We start from the raw sequence: 21,814 nt of genomic DNA, 5'->3' as shown, positions 1-21,814 counted from the left end.
TGCGTTTGGCGTACAGGGCGAGTTGAGAGGCAAGCTGCACTATGACGTTTGTTACTGGGCATGGCAGAAGCCAGCCTTAGGATAACTGACTGGGAGTATATCACACTACTGCTAATTATGGAGTGTTGTCCCAGATACCAGAAGACCTAGATTCAGGAGTCTAACAGAGATGCAAAGTCCCAAACACTTTTCACACCAGACACTTATACTCCAGTTTATAACTTAATCTCATGTCAGGCACAAACCCATACCAATTTTAACTTTAGGATTGTTTGACAAAAGACTCAATTTTATAATTTGTTCTCAGAATAGACAAGAATGTTCAAATCTCACATGAGACTCAGAGACTCTATCCCTTCTGTCACATTAAACACAATGACATCTTCATTATTTGGACACACAGATGTAACTTTTAAAACAAGTAATGAATCTCAAAGCTTTCATTACTGACATGGCCGCTATTCTGTCTGCCCTCCTGTGAGCGTAGATTTTGCCCGCAACTTTCGTATAGTTATGATGGCAACTTGGCAAGATCTGCAAGTTATTCAAGTATAACGAGGTTAACAGGGCCAATGCTGACTGTTTTTCCTTTCTATGTCTCATGTCTTGTCTTCATTGACACACTTTACCCGAAAGCCTGTTCATTTTGTGCTTCAACTACTTCTGTTATTCCCATTTTAATTTCTATCATGTAATTATTTGCCGTTTTTTTTGCAGAAAGATTAATATCAGTCCGTTGATATCATCTCGCCTCAACGGGAATCAATTGGACTAGTTTTACACACATTGTGCTTGGTTCTTAGGACATATAGTTAGTAGACAGCATCACCTAGTGTACAAAGTGTGAAGGCGCACATAAAGAACCCATATAGAGGCATCGTTCACCTGAACGCTACTTATCCTTTCTTTGTATTTAAATCGGGTATTTCTATCCTTATTTATTGAAGTTTGAGATATATATATATATATATATATATATATATATATATATATATATATATATATATATATATATATATATAAGGACATTTGATGATCTCGAACTTGTTTGACCTTCAGTTTGTACCGTGACTGTGAACATTTCCTTTCGAGGCAATTCAAAAAGGAAAACGGAAGAAATAAGCTTTGAGGGAGTGTGTTGTTAATATCAGTGTAGAATCTGAATTACTGGCCTTATTAGTTCAATTGTCATAGAATCAGTTCAAAGCAATGTTGAGCCTAATCGGGTTGCTTTGGGTAATAGCAGGTAAAACCAAGTGAGATAAGCAGGCGTGTCCCGTCGACGGACACCTGGGGTATGAGGAAATAAGGTACACAATGGGTCCTGACCCAGACACATTTCGTGTATCCTATTACCCTCCTATGGGCCTATTTGGTGAACAAAAATTATGTTTGTAGTTTCAAGTCAAGCGTTTCATTTATTTATTTGTCTATTTTTTGTTTATTTATCTATTATTTATTTTTGTTTATTTATTTATGTTTCCTTTTAAAATATTTGTATAATATTTAAATATAGGCCTTATCCTAAACTATTCCCCAGATAAAAATACAATTGACATATGTAATCTTTGTATTCTTTTGTCTAATTTAAAATCAAACTGAAATGAATGAAGACAAATGTCAAATGAATCGTTTGGATTGGAAAGAATTTACTGACGTTTGCATTAATTTGAATCATATCAACGCAAAATATTTTCATCAGCTTAAACCAGTGACAGCAATAGCCCTCACCACCCATCAACCACCATCACCCATCACCACGGTCATCACCACCATCACCATCACCAGCACCACCCATGGTCACCATCATCCAGGGTCACCACCACACCACCACCACCCAAGGTCACCACCTCCATCACCACCATCACAACCACTGTCACCACACCATCACCACCCATGGTCACCACCACCTCCCATGGTCACCACCAGAGCTGTCATCCGGGTGTCCGTCGCTCGGCGCAGACTCACACCGCGCCGCAGCTCTACTGTTTCCGTAGCCAGTGTGTGCTACCAGCAGCTGAGCCCTCAGCCCAGGGAAACAGCTCACTCACGGAAACCGACCATCCCGACCGAATCATGTCACAGATGCCCCCGTCCATGGTGGATTAACGCCCGCAATCGGAAGAGAACCGCTCGCTGATCCATGTCCACGCGCGGCGCTCCGCCGTGCCTCGCAGGGAGCTCGTCGGCGACACCTTCCATAACATGGGAGATTAAAAAGAGATATTAAGTGTGCGTCTTGGGCTAGTACGCTAGCAAGCTACCCCCTCCTCCCCCCCTCCCCTTAGTTGATCTGTCACCCTCACCCTCCGTTCCCAATTTCAACGGTGGAAAATGAAGAAGTTTAACATCAGGAAGGTGCTGGACGGCTTGACGGCGTCTTCTTCCTCGTCCGCCCCGGCGGCACCGGGGAGCCGAGACAGCGAGCTGGTCCAAGAGAGTCTTCAGTCGGAGCATTTCCAGCTTTGCAAGGTGGGCTTCGCCTCATATCGGCTAGCAACTGTTTTTGCATACTGCTCAACCGACCGACATGATGACAGATGACAGCCTGGCCTGGCTCAATGCTATTCGGATCACATGCTGAGTACTGTCTGCACAATGCATGCACAATGCACCTCCAGCCATACGCATCACTTGTGTCCGGGGTGATATCCCGTCGGCAGGGATTGTTTTAATCAGCTGGTCCATGGCGGGGCGCTTTATTTACCGCTGTTGTAGCGAGACGTCCGCACCACCACGGCTGTTTGCGTTGCACTGAATGATCGCCCGAGTCAGTGAATGAGCAGGGCCAACCAGTTCATCCGTCTCTGCAGTGAGCCTAGAAATGTTGTACTCATTATGTAGCATGCCTTCTTGATTTGGGCATTGTTATCTAGAAAACATATGCTTGAAATGTGCTACATCGACAAAATAATGGATCATTTCCTTTGTATTAAGTGTGACCCCTTGCTTTAGGGTTCTTTCTTATTATGGCTCCTGTGTACACGCTCGTATTAAAGTTGCGTGCGAGCCAGCTGGCGGCCCAGCAGCTGCGGCCCCCAAACTGAGATTGGGATAAGTCAGCTCACCAGGTTACTGGGCAGGGCATCGGATCATGCATAATTTTATCCCTGAACCATTTGTTGAGGTCATGGATGCACAATCCCATAACTAGCTTTGTTATGTCTTATCTACAGAATTCCTATTTTTTTGCTGCATGTGATCCACTGTGTTTCGAACGCAACCCCCCCCAAACTTTTAACATCAAGGTTTATTTGGCTGGCATGCAAAGGCTTCTGCTTTGAGGCTTCTGCTATCATGTTTGTTGCATCTCTGTGTTAGCCTTTTTATTCCATTCATTCAGATGACACCCATTCTCCCAACATTGATGGATCACTCTGCCTGTGAAATGCTCCACATTTACTTCAAGTTTCTTCCAGTTAATGCCAGCTTTTAGGCTCTGGTACATTTTTTATTGTGCAGCAGGCGATGATGATGATGATGGTGAGGAGGACGATGACGATGGAGGAAGAGGATGGTGAGGAGAGTGCCAGTGTGATTTAGTTTTGCTCTCCTGCTCCCTCTCCCCTGCAGACTGTGCGTCATGGCTTTCCACATCAACCATCCTCCATGACCTTTGACCCTGTGCAGAAGATCCTGGCCGTGGGGACGCTGGGTGGAGCATTGAGACTGTATCCTCCATGTATTTATTGATTTATTTTATTTGTACTTTATACTGATCATGGCGAATCAAAAGCAAAGCAATTGAGAATAAAGGCGGGGGGGGGGAAACCGTGTTGCCAGACTGGGCGGGAAATCTGGCCCAATCTCAATTACTTGGAAATGTCGAGTTGGCAAAACACATTTTCATGCATACACTTTGTGGAGTTGTCACTGCAGGGTTGGTTCTGTCGGGTGTCGCGTATCCTCCTGAAAAAACAATGTCCTGAAACCCGCCCTTTGACCAAACAACCACTCAGGAAGATATACCAAGCTGAGCTATCTCCGCGTCTGTTTTTCGGGGAGACGATTGTCCGAAATGGAGAATCTTAATTGGAGCTGGTTGATGTTGTGTTCTAATTGTGTTCATATACAATTAGATATGATAATATGCTAATATGATAATGTACTGTTTCTATCAGCTGGGGTTTCTAAAGTTGTGCTCTTTTATCTTCAAGGCTTGCAGTCTTTGCAGTCAAGCAGAACATATTCTGATTGTATCTTGCGCTTCCTGCTGATGGTCTCGTGGCCTTTATGGACGCAGGGTCCAAGTTAGTCATGATTGTCCCTCCATGAGTTGTAGTAAAAGTCCAAAGTTTTTCATCATCCAATGCCCAGTATAATATACAAGGCTCGGCCACGTAAGGCATTATGGTTTTTTTAAAGACACACTTCAAATATAAATATGTGAATGAAAGTAGCGAGTAGCTGTACGATATTTGCAGTATAGGTTATATATTTCTTTACTTTTTTATTGATAAGTGGTCCAAACCATTGCATTAATGCTTATTACAGCCATACATATCAATCAATATTAACCAGCTCTAATCCACACTCAACTTTGAATCTTAAGTGTTGATAAGAGACACTAGCTACTATCACATAAAACAGTCAGACACCATTTCAACCTTCAAGTCACAACTCAAAACTCACTTGTTCAAACTCGCACACAACGTCTAACTGATCACTGTTTTGATTTTTTTTTTTTATTTATTTCTTATTGCTTATGTTTATTTATTTATTTTTATTTTTTTTTTATTATTATTATTATTATTTTTTTTTTCCACAATGTCTTTTTTTAAAAAATGTATGATAACTATATGCTCTGTAAGGTGACCTTGGGTGTCTTGAAAGGCGCCTCTAAATTAAATGTATTATTATTATTATTATTTAGCTATAGACTCTGCTGAAAGCTGCAAGCTTTGTAGCTGTAGGCCTTACTCACCGAGCAGCCATCGTGGTTCTGAATATGTTTTGCGTTTAGTGTTTTAGCATTCAAAGATAGCAGCTGCAAAGGGAATATGGCCTATAAGCCACCAGCCCCCCCTCCCTCTCCAGAAGGAGCCTCATTAACGTAGCCTCTGCTGTAGCGCCAACAGAACCTACGCCATACGCCACGGAGCCAAAGTCTTCTACCGGGCCGTCGGGTGCCAACCTGCTTCTGTCACATGTAAACATCCACTGACCTGGCCGGTTGCATGGCAAGGCTGTTGTTAAACAATAGAAAATTACACGTATCTTCCATATACACTACAAATGGGTATGTTTGAATGCTTATCAATGCAACTATAGGAAGCAACATAGATGTGGAACCTGTTGGTATAGTCGGCAAGATTTCTACCAACCCATACCTGCTCATTTATTGCATGTATCTTATAAAAAAAATCGCTTTATATCCCTTTGGGTCAAAGTGCCTGCTAAACAGTACAAAGTAATGAATAGCAGAATCCGCTACTCGTTGGCCACTGTTTTTTATGTACAACACCAATGTTTTCAGAAGAGATGGTGCCCCACCTGACCAGTGTTTACCTGCAGTCTTAGTGAAGGGAGGTTGTCCTAACAGCAGCGGGCGCGTGGTTCTGCATGAGCGTGGGTCTACTCACAGCCTGTCATGCGGAGAACATACCTAAACAGTAGCTCTCTGTTTAACTTCCATAGTCTGCATGCTATGTCTTCCTCTATCCTCACCTACAGTTTGAAGATTACCAGGCCCACTGTGTTTACCTGACGCCACCCGTAGAACACACACACACACACGCACCCCTATTTTACTATTCTTGTGAGAACACGCACAAAGACATGTTACTGTTTACTATACTTGTGAGAACTCGAACCCCCGCACGCAATTACACCTGCGTCCCTATTGTACTATACCTGTGAGGATGGGCTGACACACAATCACACAGACACGCACACATACAGACACACACGCACACACACACTCTTCCTCCACGGCGTCCCTAATTTGTGACGCCGGAGCCGTTGAGGCAATTGGTCCATTTATCAACGACAGGCTGTTATTGATTCAGCTCATTGGCCGCAGAGTTTGGAAACGCTGCCACAGCCTGCTAGACATAAACTCAATGAGTTGTCTACAAGCCGTAAATGTCTACATTAACAAAATGTGTTTCTACTAGCGGCTGCCTCATCAGCGCGCCATCGTAGTCCGACTGCCTTAACCTCCCACTAGCCCTTAACCTCCCACTAGCCCTTAACCTCACACTAGCCCTTAACTTCCAACCAAGCCCTTAACTTCCCACCAAGCCCTTAACAATTCCACTAGCCCTTAACCCTTCCACTTTCTACTCTTTGTTGTAGCTGCATTTCCTTTTCTCGGTGGTGGTGTTCACGTATTCAGCCTAAATCTGCATAGTATGTGACATTGCGTTGAATTTTCCGCATTGGGTGTAGCGTAGCAGGCAGCAGAGACGGTGACAAGTTAACCCGCACTTGACCCACATGCGCACATTTTTACTAGACATCAAACACAGCGCCGTGACTACAGCCCTCCCTGCTATCTTCACAGCCCTTGCTGTAAAGCAAGCTGGAAGAAGAAACTTTAATCTACAGCCCATCAGAATGTGGGACGTTGTCTCGATATATTTGGGACGGGACAGGGGACAAGGGACAGAAATACTGTGCAGTTCCGAGTAAAAGGGGATCCCTGGTCACCCTAGATAGTGTTGTGGGCCAGCATGGGATGAAAGCAATGTGTTGTTTCTTGAGAAGACGAACCGCATGAAAGCAACGTGTTGTTTCTGGAGAAGACGAACCGCAGCATATCTTGCTCTAACCCTTGCCAGAGATTGAGTTTGGGATTGAGGTTCAAGGGAAGTTGGTTTGCTAAGTTTCTAAAATGTAGTACTCCAACCCACTTCTCTGAAACCCATTGTTAGAAACCAATAGGTGAATGAAGTGCCCTGTATCCCAAAAGAAAGTCCTTTCTTAAAGTAGAAGGTAGCTGGGCCACCAAAGCATATTCTTCTCCAATGTTCTGCTGATGCTGCATACGCTCTCATAGATGGCCTCAGAAATGGGCTGTGGTGGGAAAGGGCTTTCTCCCTGTGTTCTCTTGGGAGTCACTGCCCTCCCTCTACGATGGTTATCAGCTGATCTGCTTTTCAGAGCTGAGAAGGATAACACCAAATGAGGAAGAACTATGGGTCATTCTTCTGATTTGATATTTTTGTGTTTTCGTAATGCTGTCTTCCCTTGGCTTGTGACGTATTTAAGCCTGGGTTTGGGCTCATGATATCAATGTGACTAAGAGTGTGTGATTCTAAACCAAATTCTTAATAATTATCTGAACAATCGACTTAATTCTCAACTGAATCAGCTGACTACCGATTTTATTTAAATTATTTAAATTTAAATGTGTAATCTTTAAATGTGGCAGTTCTGCAGTGTTAAGTGTTTGCTGCTGTTGAAGTGTGTCTGAACTGGCTCACACTAGCACATCGTAGACAGTCACAAGCAAAGTGTTGAAATATGAGGAAGTGAGGAACTTTATGCTTATCATATGAGCAGCGTGTGGGTTTGGATGCTGGGGCTTGTGTTGAAATAGAACAAAAAAAACATATTTTATCGACAAACACCAGATGACAAATAAAAAGCACAATAATTGAAATACGGAAAAAGCCAACCGACAAATCATCTTGTAGCAAACAAGGACGTTTAAGTGTCGTGCTGGCATGATGATGGTGATAACAAACCAGTAATGCTACATATTACTGTTTTGCTTATAAAAAAATCGATGCTGTTTATGAAAGATCAGCAATATGACGCAAGCCAAATGAATGAAACCCCCCACAACAACAGAGGCATAGTACCTATTAATAATCATGACTAGCCCTGGCCTCAGCCAGTGGCACTGGAGCCGGGAGGGGGAGGGGGGGAGGGGGATGTGGGGGTGGAAAGGTCAGAAGTGAGGCGAGGTTCAGTAGCCGGCATTATGGCACCCGTGGATGTCTCTAGCCGTCTGTTGCCTCCATACTGCTAAAGCAGCTACGACCAATATATCATTATTATAGATAGATAGATAGATAGATATGGGCCTCTTCAGGGGTTGATTGAACTCCTGCATGCTCTGCCTTGCCCGACCGTTTAGGGTTACAGGAGATCAGCTCAAAAGCAACATTGTCTCGTCTGCAATTATGAGTTGTTTTTTATTCAGTTGTCTGATTGCATCATTGAATTGGGAGCGCATCCTGCTGGTGGCTTCAAGGAGAGATCCTCTTTCTGACCGTTTCCTGTTTCTGTCTCGGTAATGGTCACTGAATTCCATAACTCCAATTCCAAAATGAGCTCAGATCTCCATTCGTGTAGGTTTTTATCTTCATTGAGACAAACACAGCCAAGAGTCTCATTTAAATAGAGAGTTTCTAATTTCGTTTCCTTTCCGTCCTTCCAACCTACACAATACACTGTACACCATTGTCTTTAGTACTGGTTGTTTTAATCTGATTGGTTCTTACGGTAGACCCCGCATCATCCCTCTGCCTTTTTAAAAATCATAAATTAATAATTAATAATTGTGATTGTTTTCTTAACATGGCTGTATTACTTTCATTTGTATTTTTGTATACTGAATGAGAATGTCAACCGTTTATTCTCCTGAGTGAAGCAACCTGCAGGTTTGGCCGTTCTGGCGTGGAGTGCTACTGCCAGCACGAGAGTGGAGCCGCCGTCATCCAGCTGCAGTTCCTCATCAATGAGGTTGGATTCCTGATCTCATATCCGCATTAATTCCTCCCTCAATCCTTCCATCTGTCCATTCATTCATTCAGTCATTCATCCCTCTGTCCGTCCGTCTGTCCAATCATTCATTCAGTTCATGATCGATGATATCCTCCTCAATTAAGCTTCTCACGTTCTCACTAATTCTCCCTCCCTCCCTCCCTCCCTCCCTCCTCCCTCCCTCCCTCCCTCCCTCTATCCATTTGTCCATCTAACCATTTATTCACCTAACCATCTGTTTGTTAACCACAAGGTTTGATTCCTCCCTAATATCCTCCTCACCTCCTCGCTCAGCCCTCCCTCCCTCTATGCCTCTATCCATTCATCCCTCCCTCCTTCCATCCCTCCTTCCCTCCCTTTATCCATCCATCCCTCCATCCATCCATCTATCCCAGCCTAGGAATGTCCCCCCCTGGGCGGACATCTCTCCTGTGCACACCCCTTCCCTGGCACTGGTTCAGCGTTTACAGATTGTGAACCAGGGCCAGCACGTGTGAGAAGTGCTGTCAGCCAACACATAGATTAGACAGTGGTGTTAGCTTTGTGACCTAGCGGGGCTCCGTAATGGCCTTTTTAGTTGTGCTTTTTAGGGCTCATTCCACTCTCTCTTGCTCTCCCTCTCCCTCGCCCAGGCCACTCCGTGCTGAGTGCCAGTGCTGGGTCCAGGGTTTACTCCTCTGCAGTGTGGCTGTGTGTGAGAGCCGTCATGTGATTCATTTGACTTTTAACCTGACCTTTAGGGGGCGCTGGTGAGTGCCTTAGCCGACGACAGCATTCACCTGTGGAACCTGAGGCAGAAGCAGCCTGCTATTCTGCATTCCCTAAAGTTCAGCAAGGAGAGGTGAGGCTGGTGGGGGGGGCGGGCTCTACCATGCGTCACCAATACCACGTGTGTTCTTGGGCCTTTGTTCTGTCTAGGTTGTTTTACCTGCCAGGATTTGTCTAAACAAAAAAAGTTTGTTTTTTTTGAAAAAAGTTTCAAATAAGGATAATTCGGTTTTATCTCTTGGTTAGTATTGTGAAGATCTTCTTAAAATGTTGCGTGCACATTTTGATAACTTTGGGGTTGAACTGTGTTCATTCCCCAGGATCACGTACTGCCACCTGCCCTTCCAGAGTAAGTGGCTGTACATCGGGACGGAGGGGGAACATCCACATCGTCAACGTGGAGTCCTTCACCCTCTCGGGCTACGTCATCATGTGGAACAAAGCCATTGAGCTGTGAGCCCCGCTGCCTCCAAAACCCTCTCTCCCTCACTGACATTTTCCCTTCTTTGTGTCGGTAATTCTGCATCGAACAGTGTGAACCCTTTATTGTGGGGGGGGATAATGTTAATATTGTTTTGTGTTGTTTATCCTAGCATAAGGATAGGGATACATTTTGTAAGGCTTAGGTTTACAAAATGTTTGTACACAGCCTTATGAACAAAAACTCCCCATCCTATTCTACTTGTGACCACTGGTCACTGGTCTGTCCTCTTTGAATGATATATTTCTTTATGCAACATTTAAAGTGAAGCTAAGATATAGTATTGGCTAGGCAGACGGTGCATGTGCTCTGATCTGAGAGTGAGCCTACGCTGGCAGGAATCCTGGTCTAAGGAGCGAAATCCAATATTCAGCGGTGTGTGTACCGCGCACACAGCTTCAGGCACTGGGGATCTAAGGAGAATCAGTGCAAAGTGTTTGACTTACCGTTCTGTCGCTGTACTGTGACCTGTGTACTGCATTCGGTTTGTTCAATCTCCTGAATGTCACCCGTCCAAGGGATGCCAAATTTTATTCCATTTTATTTATTCAATCCATCTATTTTCTCCCCCTTCCTATTCCAGATCCACCAAGTCCCACCCTGGCCCTGTAGTCCACATCAGTGACAACCCAATGGACGAAGGCAAGGTATGGATCCTTCTGCTTCTAATCCAAGCCTTCCAAACTGGCCAATACACAACATACACACGGGTTGGCCAATGACAACCCGTGTGTATTTCAGTCGACTGTAAGTCAGGCTGTGTGTAGTTTGGTCGTGACACATGTTGTCTCCTTGTGTTGCAGCTTCTGATTGGTTTTGAATGTGGGATAGTGGTGCTGTGGGACCTCAAGTGTAAAAAGGCTGACTACCGCTACAGTTACGATGAGGTAAGGCACACGCACACACACGGCTCTGCTCAACGGTGTTTGTGGGGACATGGCTGCCGTCCTCACAACGAGCAGCTGGTTCCTTGGGACTGTTACTCTGGTGGGATTTTGGCTTGTGAATCTCACTCTCTCTCTCCCTCTCAGCCACACCTGTTACACTTAATGAGAGCTAAACGACTTAATTATGTTTCACCAATCCTTAATTGGCTTGGAAATTAAGATAACGCTTATTAATCCCGCAAGAGTAATAAGGAATGCATGAAAGGCATGAAATTATGCAATATTGGACATACTTCCTAATCTACTAGCATGGATTCCATTCATCCCACGCATAGGATAATGACCGCCACTCCTGTGTTCAACTGAAGCAAACTGTCGTTGTCCTTCTTACGGTCCCCACTTTGCATATGTTTTGGTAAGTGTGTGTGTGTTTCTGTTTGTGCGTGCGTGTGTGTTTGGTGTGTGTGTGTGCTGCAGGCCATCCACTCGGTGGCCTGGCACCACGAGGGGAAGCAGTTTGTGTGCAGCCACTCTGACGGCACCCTGACCACTTGGAATGTACGAGTCACCGCCAAGCCTATCCAGACCATCACACCACATGGTGGGGACACGTCGCACGCACGCACCGCACGTACACACACACAAACACACCACGCGCAAATACATAGACACATGCTCACTCACCACATGGCTCAAAAAGTACTTGCACATGCAGACACAGACTTACATACATGCATATACATACATATCACACTGTTGTGTGAATAAAGGCCACGCACGTACGGGTATAAAAGTACCCACAGCGTTTGTAGCTATAAATACAGTGCATGGCATCATTGATATTTGTCGTTAGACCACAATACACAATGCCTCCTTCCTGTCTGGTCCCATGATCCTCTTGTGTGGTGAAGTTGTGTAGTTAATGCAATAGAAAAACCCATACTGGATCTACATTTTACCATGTTATTCATCACAATATAAAAGTAATTATGAGGTGAATGTAAACGTTATTGAAGAACAACCCGCTCACTCATTCATTATTAACCATAAATGTCTTCCCTAATGGGTGTTGTAATGAATGAACTCGCTCTAGTGTGGCCATACATTTCTCTCTTCACATCCATGTCTGTGCATTCCCCCCCCCCCCCCCCCCAGGCAAGCAGCCCAAAGACGGGAAGAAACCAGAACCCTGCAAGCCCATCCTCAAAGTGGAGTACAAGACCACGCGGGCCGGGTGAGCCATGACCCCTCCCCTTAGTCAGCCGGCTCTCCTTTCCACATCCTGTTTGAGGCGCTGGCCGTCCTGTTGTTGGGTACACACACCGGGACGCATTCCAACTGTCACTGTCTCCTCCCTTCTGCCTCCCCTCCACCTGCTCCTTCTCCTCCCTCCTCCTCCTCCTCCTCCTCCTCTCTCCCCCTCCCTCCTCCTCCTCTCCCTCCTCCCTCTCCACCTGCTCCTCCTCCCCTCCTCCTCCTCTCCCTCCTCCTCCTCCTCCTCTCCCTTCTCCCTCTCTACCTGCTCCTCTTCCCCATCCACATGCTCCTCCCCCTCCTCCTGCTCCCCCTCCCCCTGCCCCTCCTCCCCCTCCTCCTCCTTCCCCTCCCTCTTCCCTTCTCTCATTGTCTCCTGTTCCCCCTCCTAATAAGCGGCTACAGTTGATCATGACGGCCATTAGCCACTGATTGGCTAGGTGGGATCTAATTAGGGCCCGTGTTAAAATGCTGCGCTGCATTTTCTGCGGCGCAACATATAATTTGTGGGGAACTCTTTCCAGAGGGGTTTTAAGGCATTCGGCCTCATCACATCTGGTTTAAGCAAAACAGAAATGGCTTTCCATTTTATATTGTAGAAAATATACAGGTGTTCACGTTTTGCTAGTTTAGTTTGTTGATTAATTGAATTTGAATGAGTAGTTTACCTCGCCTAAAGAGTAAACACTCAAATCAAACCCATGGAACAGAGCCAATCACTGGTCAAACACGCTGTTGGGACTTCTGATTGGCATAAGCTGACGTGAATAATATCACTGGGCAGCATTCTCAGCCAATCAGAACGCAAGATGCATAGCATGTTGCACACAGTGCCGGCACTGAGGATTAACCATTGCTTCTAGTCATTATTTACTCTTTGTCAAGTTGCTGTTGGCCGGTTTATGCGTGCATTTTCCAAGACGGTTTCTTGTCTTTGGTCCAGGGACGCCTTCATGGTGCTGTCGGGGGGGCTGTCCTACGACACGGTGGGGCGCAGGGCCTGCCTCACCGTGATGCACGGCAAGAGCACCACTGTGCTGGAGATGGACTACCCCATCGTAGAGTTCCTCACGCTATGTGAAACTCCATACTCCAACGGTAACCCCTCACTGCCCCCGTGGTTGGCCGGCCGAGGTCTGTAGTTCTTTCATGCTGTTGGGTGCAAGAACCCCAACCCTTTGTGTTTGTGATCTGTCTCGTCAGACGTCCAGGAGCCGTATGCTGTGGTGGTCCTGCTCGAGAAGGATTTAGTGGTGATCGACCTCGGACAAATTGGGTGAATATTTAACGGATCATTATAACAATGATGAAATTAGATTTTACTCATGTAGCACGTTTAATTGTGAACAATAGCGTGTTAACAGGGCTAATCCATTCTGTGGTAATTCGCTCTCTCTCTCCAATACCACACAACACTTACTGTCTTTGTACTGGCATCTCTGCATCTGGAGCCTTTTAAATGGGTGCCAGGTGATGTCACTTGCGTCAGGACATCACTCGCTGTTAAGTGCTGCCCAAGAGGAATGATTTGAGTGTGCAACACATGACACATTTAATCCACTCCTCAGCTCCTCTGACGTTTAGCTATGCGTAGATAATGTAGATATAGCAATAAGGTTGACGTTTAGTGGTAAATAATGAGTTATAGTTACCTACCAGCCCTAAAATTAACTATGTTTGAACAGGAATAAGTAACATTTTAAGAGCACACGTAATTAAAAACTGACCTACTAATAGGAAATGGATATTTTATTTTTTTGGTCATTTGGTCATTTGAATTAAATTATTAGTTTTACTTCCGAATATGATATCATCCAGAATACGTCGTCAGGAGACCCTCCCTCTGTCTGTCCGTCCACAGATGGAGACAGATATTGGCTAGTTTAGGTTCAAGTTACTTTATTCGTACCCGTAGGTAAACTTGTGTTGCAGTTTAAAAGTGGGCTTCCGTCACACAGTTAGGACAACACAACACAAACACAAATGGGACAGTTACATACAGTGGATAAAATAATTAAAGTGCTCCAGTGCTAATCCAAATTTGGACACTTAAAACTGACCACCATAATTAAAATATAATAAAACCCTGATAAATTGATCTAAAAAATCAACAAATAAATAAATAACGCATACAAAATTAATGTTGTGCAAATCTAGCAGTTTCTACAGCTTGTTCTTCAGCGTGATTGCAGCTGGAACAAAGCTGTTTTTAAAACGCTTGGTTTTAAACCTTGGGATGTTTAGTGTTGAGTTAAAGGACTCCAGTTTCATCCGGCTGTAATGATGTGTCCACAGCTACCCCATATTCGAGTCTCCGTACCCCCTGAGCATCCACGAGTCGCCGGTGACCTGCTGTGAGTACTTTGCCGACTGCCCCGCCGAGCTGATCGCAGCGCTGTACTCGGTGGGCTCCAGGCAGAAGAGACAGGGTTACAGCAAGAAGGTACTTCATCATGGCCAAGCAATGGAGAGCATTCATTAGTAGATTAAAGGTACTGTAGGTATCTTTTAGGAGCTGTTGTTTGACATTTGAGATCACTCCCGGGTCATTCTCGACCAATCTGGGCATCTGTTCCCTGATTGGTTTGAGGAATTCATCTTGCCTGTCAATCACAGGTGCATTAATGCAAACACTTCTGGGTTGCGGCGAAACGTATGGAGGGAGGGACTAGGAAGGGAGGTAGGAAGAGACAGGGAGGGACTAGAGAGGGAGGGACTAGAGAGGGAGGGACTAGAGAGGGAGGGACTAGAGAGGGAGGGACTAGACAGGGAGGGACTAGTGAGGGATGGTCCAAAGAGGGAGGAGCTAGAGAGGGCGGGACTAGAGAGGGAGGGACTAGAGAGGGAGGGACTAGAGAGGAAGGTAGGAAGGGACTAGACAGGGAGGGACTAGACGGGGAGGGACTAGAGAGGGAGGGACTAGAGAGCGAGGGACTAGAGAGGGCAGGACTAGAGAGGGAGGAACTAGAGAGGGCGGGACTAGAGAGGGCAGGACTAGAGAGGGAGGAACTAGAGAGGGAGGGACTAGAGAGGGAGGTAGGAAGGGACTAGGGAGGGAGGTAGGAAGGGACCAGGGAGGGAGGGACTAGGGAGGGAGGGACTAGAGAGGGAGGTAGGAAGGGACTAGGGAGGGAGGGACTAGAGAGGGAGGGACTAGACAGGAGGGACTAGAGAGGGAGATGGGAAGGGACTAGAGAGGGAGGGGATTCATTTTGGCAACATTACATTCACATTTTTAATTAGTGATATTAAGGTAATTTTTAACTAGAACTGCAAGCAGTTATGCAGGGGTCCAAGAAGTGTGCATTTTGCCGGCACAACGCGACAAGAAATGTGCGTTTCGCCGGCACAACGCGAAGCAAGTATTCAAAACACTACCGTGAACAACATGTGGATACAAAGGTTTTGACTGTGGGAGCTTCGGTGTGGGAGTTATAGCCCAAAACGCGTTTTCAGAACATTCCATTGGCCAAATAGGAGATAGACAATGTCGTTGTTTTTTGGCGCCGCCCTGTGGAGAAATTTTTAATTTTCCAAAGACAATTTTCCTTTGCCAAATAACTCCCGCCCACATTAATAATTCTTGGCCATATTTTCTATATAGATTCGGGTTTGCCCCTTGATGGTTTCCCTTGAGTTTGAAGAACATTCCTTTGGCCAATTAGAAGATATACAATTTCCTCGTTTATTGCGCCCCCTAATGGCGAAATATTTCGAATTCTTTATTGAACGCCATTAAGGGTAGCACCGACATGTGTCTAAAATTTGGACTTGATCCGATGTCTAATTTTGGTATTTTCTGAATTTTTGCGTATCGACGTAAAACGTAGCTAATAAACAAATATTCAAAACGCTACCGTTTCGTAGTCGAAGGTCGGATCAAAAAGTGTTTGAGTTTTTCTTTTCGTGTTCGAAAGTTTGGTGTCGATTGGTCAAGAAATGTGGGAGGAGTAGGGAAAAAACAGTTTTGCTGTTTTCGCGATTTTGCGGAAAAAAATTATAGACGCAAATGGGCGTGGCCTATGTCAAAAGATGCAGCAGACTCCAGTGAATATGTGGGTACAAGTTTTTGACTGTGGAAGGTTCGGTGTGGGAGTTATAGCCCCAAACGCGTATTCCTTGGTATAGCGCCACCTAGTGGCCGGCATGTCTGGATTTTGTCGTCTGCATAGTCCGAAGAGACCTGGATCTAGTCATGCAATTGGCGTGTCGGCACCATTTACGGTTTGGGCTGTGGGCACACTTTTAGGGAGGTAAGTATAAAAATAATAATCCTTACAAAAACAATAGGGATCCAACCTGTTGGCTTGGACCCCTAATAATAATAATCCTTACAAAAACAATAGGGATCCAACCTGTTGGCTTGGACCCCTAATAATAATCCTTACAAAAACAATAGGGATCCAACCTGTTGGCTTGGACCCCTAACTAGAACTGCAAGCAGTTATGCAGGGTCCAAGAAGTGTGCATTTCGCCGGCACAACGCGACAAGAATGTGCATTTTGCCGGCACAACGCGAAGCAAGTATTCAAAACGCTACCGTGAACAACATGTGGATATAAAGGTTTTGACTGTGGGAGCTTCGGTGTGGGAGTTATAGCCTAAAACGCGTTTTCAGAACATTCCCTTGGCCAACTAGGAGATAGACAATGTGGTGGTTTTTTGGCGCCGCCCTGTGGCGAAGTTTTCCAAAGACAATTTTCCTTTGCCAAATAACTCCCGCCCACATTAATAATTCTTGGTCATATTTTCTATATAGACTCGGGTTTGCCCCTTGACGGTTTCCCTTGAGTTTGAAGAACATTCCTTTGGCCAATTAGAAGATATACAATTTCCTCGTTTATTGCGCCCCCTAATGGCGTAATTATCCGAAATTTTTATCGTACGACATTAAGGTTGGCACCAACATGTGTGTACAATTTGGACTCGTTCCGATGTCTAATTTTGGATTTCTTTGGATTTTTGATTTTCCACGTCTAATTTAGCATTTCGCCGGCACAACGCGACAAGAAATGTGCGTTTCGCCGGCACAACGCGAAGCATGTGTTCAAAACGCTACCCTGAACCTGTGGATACAAAGGATTTGACCGTGGTAGGAGTAGCGAGAAGTCAGTGTAGCGTTTTCGCGGCGAAAAGATAGACAATGTGGTGGTTTTTTGGCGCCGCCCTGTGGCGAAGTTTTCCAAAGACAATTTTCCTTTGCCAAATAACTCCCCCCCACATTAATAATTCTTGGTCATATTTTCTATATAGACTCGGGTTTGCCCCTTGACGGTTTCCCTTGAGTTTGAAGAACATTCCTTTGGCCAATTAGAAGATATACAATTTCCTCGTTTATTGCGCCCCCTAATGGCGTAATTATCCGAAATTTTTATCGTACGACATTAAGGTTGGCACCAACATGTGTGTACAATTTGGACTCGTTCCGATGTCTAATTTTGGATTTCTTTGGATTTTTGATTTTCCACGTCTAATTTAGCATTTCGCCGGCACAACGCGACAAGAAATGTGCGTTTCGCCGGCACAACGCGAAGCATGTGTTCAAAACGCTACCCTGAACCTGTGGATACAAAGGATTTGACTGTGGTAGGAGTAGCGAGAAGTCAGTGTAGCGTTTTCGCGGCGAAATTTTGTAGAAGATACACAATTTCCTCGTTTATTGCGCCCCCTAATGGCGAAATGTTCTGAATTTTTTATCGAACGACATTAAGGTTGGCACCGACATGTGTGTAAAATTTGGACTTGATCCGATGTCTAATTTTGGTATTTTTCTGGATTTTTGATTTTCGACGTAAAACGTAGCTAATAAACAAATATTCAAAATGCTACCGTTTCGTAATCGAAAAAAGTGTTTGAGTTTTTCTTTTCGTGTGCGTCTGAAGATGTCGTGTGCAAAGTTTGGTGTTGATTGGTCAAGGAATGTGGGAGGAGTAGCGAAAAAACTGTTTAGCGGTTTTCGCGATTTTGCGAAAAAAAATTCTAGACGCAAATGGGCGTGGCCTATGCCAAAAGATGCAGCAGACTCCAGTGAATATGTGGGTACAAGTTTTGACTGTGGGAGGTTCGGTGTGGGAGCTATAGCCCCAAACGTGTTTCTCCTTGGTATAGCGCCACCTAGTGGCCGGCATGTCTGGATTTAGTCGTCTGCCGTCACCTCACGGACCTGGATCTAGTCATGTAATTGGCGTGTCGGCACCATTTACGGTTTGGGCTGTGGTACCACTTCTAGCTGGGAATAATAATAATAGGAAGAAAAATCCTTACAAAAACAATAGGGATCCAACCTGTTGGCTTGGACCCCTAATGAGTGATCTTAAGGGTTGTTTATAAGGATACAGCGAGAAGGTATCAGAGACTAGCTCAATGTATTGAATCTTCAAGGCATTGTGGATCCTTGTTATTTAGCACATGCTATTAAAGTTGTGCCCCGGCAGCAACCATGGTGTTAATTGAATTGATCAGAGTGCGATGATGGTGCGATTGATCTCATTAAGTTTTGTCACTTTAATTGCAGGAATGGCCCATTAGTGGTGGAAACTGGGGCCAGGGGACCCAGAGCTACCCGGAGATAGTCATCACTGGGTGAGTGGAGGCCAGCAGGGTTAGGGCAGATGACCCATTAACCACCTCTAGATCTGTGTTCATTCCATTCTCTGTGGATGGGTCTTGATCAAGATTATAAACCTCTTGGCCTTATAAAAAGAGAATCTGAGTCCAAATAGTGCAACTATTTTCATTGAACTATATATAATATCAAGTCTTTTTGGTGGACGTCTTGCGCGGAGAGTGATGACAATTTATTCAGCAAAGTTTTTATCTTGATTCTGTTCCCAGATTATATTAATCTCTCTCTCTGTTAGTTGTTGTTTGACTCTGGAACTCATCCAAAGAAAAGCATTTAAATGTTCATGTACGACTATGATGAATTCCAAATATGTTTTTTTCTTTCTTTGCTTTCTGAACAGACATGCCGATGGCTCCCTTAAGTTCTGGGACGCCTCTGCTTGTAAGTAGAAACCGCCACTAGCTACCAAATGAATCACACACACACACACACAACAGCCAAAAGCTTATATTGTCTCCGTAGGTCCTCTAATTACATTTCTCTTATCTTTCTGCTCTGGGTGAAGTAATGTTCCAAATGCTGTACAAGCTGAAAACTGCCAAAGTGTTCGAGAGGCCCCGAAGCAAGGAAGACAAGCCGAGCACAGAGCTGGTGGAGGAGGATCCCTTTGCCATCCAGACCCTTTCCTGGTGCCCTGAGAGCAGGATACTGTGCGTGGCCGGAGTCTCTGCCCACGTCCTCGTCTATAGGTTCAGCAAGCAGGAAGTCACCACAGAAGAAGTGCAGGTGAGCAATAGTGTTCTTAGGAGGTTTCTAGGAGGGAGAGATTTTTGTTTCTGTGTTTGTGTCTGTGTTTCTGTGTGTGTCTGTAGGCATTTTTACACTTTCAAGCCGGTAGGGTCGAGGCTTGGCAAGCCCGGCAATTTTACTGTCTTGCCGAGGTGGTAAAATCAAGGAGCGGGCTTTCTTGGTTCACTGGAGAAGGCGGGGCTACGCATGGAGGGAAGAAGTCTTTAGAATAATTTGCATAGTACGAATGTTTTAATTTTTTTACGATTCGCCTGCAAGTATGAGTATACATCTGAGTGTAGGCTACAAACGCGATTAACTATTAACGGCAATTAAGTGCAAAAACTGCAAGATATTCTTCATTTGCTGGCCACTTGTTTTTTATCCCGACAAAAGCCTCGTAAGGACAGTTCCTCAGCGTCTTTCTCGTAGATCGCACCATTTTTCCCCATCTTCCTTTAATATGACTGCATCAGCTTCTCTTCAAAGCAGCTCGTGGATTTCACCATCTCTCCGGTTAGAACTGCTCATGCTGACATCGCTGTGTTGTCTCTGTTGTAGAGACAACGCAGCAACACCTCTACCCAACCCCCGCCCCTGGACCGCAGAGCCGTGTAATCACATTAAAATGAAACCGTCAATATGTGTAGGGTCCGCGAGGGTAAATTGGGGTGCGAACTCAGGCCGGTATATTACCTCGGTCAGTGTAAACGCGTGCCGGGGAAAAGGCGTGCATAAGACCGGCATATTTGGCAGTGTAACAACGTTTTGTGTTTGTGTATGTGATCTAAATGCTGTCACAACTGGTTCTCTGTAATAACTTTTATTGAGGAGTATTGATTATAAGTTAACCCATTTTATCATTGTGTTTATTTATTTTCATTGATACCTTTTATAGGAAGAATATTTGATTGTGTTAATGAATCAATTCAGTTCTATTCATAGTCTTTATAAGACAGTATTAAATCTATTAACAGTATGTGATGGTCGTGATCATAAATAATGTCTGTCTCTCAATCCCTCTCTCTCTCTCTCTCTCTCTCTCTCTCTCTCTGTCTCTCTCTCTCTCTCTCTGTCTCTGTGTCTCTCTCTCTCTCTCTGTCTCTCTCTCTGTCTCTGTCTCTGTGTCTCTCTCTCTCTGTCTCTGTCTCTGTCTCTGTGTCTCTCAATCCCTCTCTCTCTATCCTCGCCCTCCTCCCTCTCACCCTCCACCTCTGTATCTCTCACCCCTCTTCCTCACCCCCTCTCCCTCATATCCCCCCCGGACCCCAGATGCTGGAGGTGCGCATGCAGAGTGATCTGAGTGATGTGGAGTCCCCGGAGCCAGCGGGGGATCAGACCCCCACACTGCCCACCCCGGGGGCCGCCTCCTCCAGCCCCCAGGAGGGAGAGCCCCCCCTGCAGGCCGCCACAGGCAGCACCCCGTCGGACCTGCCCCGCGGCAACGTGCCATGTCTCCAGTATGCACCTCGGTTCTGATGGGTCTCACTGTCTCTGGGGAAGCCACAGAATGTGACTCCATGAATAGTAAAGCTGGTTTGATACTGTTGTTGATGTTGTTGTTCAATCCCCCGCTTCTCTCTCTCTCTCTCTCTCTCTCTCTCTCTCTCTCTCTCTCTCTCTCTCTCTCTCTCTCTCTCTCTCTCTCCTCCACCCCCCCCCCCCCCCCCCCCCCCCCAGGGTGCGTGGCTCTCCTCTGAAGCAGTCTCCAGGCTACCAGGTGGACCTGGTGGTCCAGCTGGTGGGGGTGAGCGGCGAGCCCCCCCAGCAGATCACCAGCCTGGCCCACAACTCCTCCTACGGCCTGTGAGTAGGGATGTCCCAACTCCACCATTCCTTTGTTTACCTCACTCAGTTTCTCGTGTTTATACCGATCACTCACTCTTGGTGTATGTCTCTGTCTCTTTCAATTCAATTCAATTCAGAAGGTCTTCATCGGCACGGAAAATAGACATTTACTTTTCCAAAGCAGATGATACTAACAGAACAAATTATCCAAACATAGGCAAGAACAATACAAATTCAAAAAATATAATACCCCAGATATATAAAGAGTAATATACAGTGTGTGTGTATATATATATATATATATATATATATATATATATATATATATATATATATATATATATATATATATATATATATGATATCTATAAGAACAAGACAGAAGTACAGTAGTATAGTTGTCCTGTATTCCTTTTTGAGGCTGTAGTCTTGGGTTGGGTGTGTGATTTACATTGTTGGATATCTCTCTGCAGAGATATGGCAGTTGGTTTGATAACTAGGATGGGTCTGTGTACTTCTCAGGAAGTTTGTGTTCCTGGTCTCCGTTGGGATCCGGTATCTAGTTGC

At 45.1% G+C, this 21,814-nt stretch overlaps 1 protein-coding gene across 1 annotated transcript in view; it reads left to right on the top strand.

The window, feature by feature from the left end:
* Nucleotides 1–1,886: 1,886 nt before the first annotated feature.
* The window catches only part of LOC115538455 (syntaxin-binding protein 5-like), a 32,220-nt gene continuing 12,292 nt past the window's right edge, over nt 1,887–21,814 (top strand). Inside the window, 18 exon segments of the mRNA XM_030350010.1 lie at nt 1,887–2,472; nt 3,574–3,671; nt 8,613–8,694; nt 9,456–9,556; nt 9,804–9,854; nt 9,856–9,936; nt 10,548–10,611; nt 10,768–10,851; nt 11,329–11,452; nt 12,007–12,085; nt 13,049–13,203; nt 13,309–13,381; nt 14,401–14,548; nt 18,620–18,687; nt 19,071–19,111; nt 19,236–19,456; nt 20,732–20,919; nt 21,140–21,265. Coding sequence (XP_030205870.1) covers nt 2,335–2,472; nt 3,574–3,671; nt 8,613–8,694; nt 9,456–9,556; nt 9,804–9,854; nt 9,856–9,936; nt 10,548–10,611; nt 10,768–10,851; nt 11,329–11,452; nt 12,007–12,085; nt 13,049–13,203; nt 13,309–13,381; nt 14,401–14,548; nt 18,620–18,687; nt 19,071–19,111; nt 19,236–19,456; nt 20,732–20,919; nt 21,140–21,265 — 1,922 coding nt within the window. The 5' untranslated portion in view covers nt 1,887–2,334.

This window comes from Gadus morhua, unplaced genomic scaffold (genome assembly GCF_902167405.1).
Source record: "Gadus morhua unplaced genomic scaffold, gadMor3.0, whole genome shotgun sequence".
NCBI lineage: Eukaryota > Metazoa > Chordata > Actinopteri > Gadiformes > Gadidae > Gadus > Gadus morhua.
This window is presented reverse-complemented; position numbering and strand designations above follow the sequence as displayed.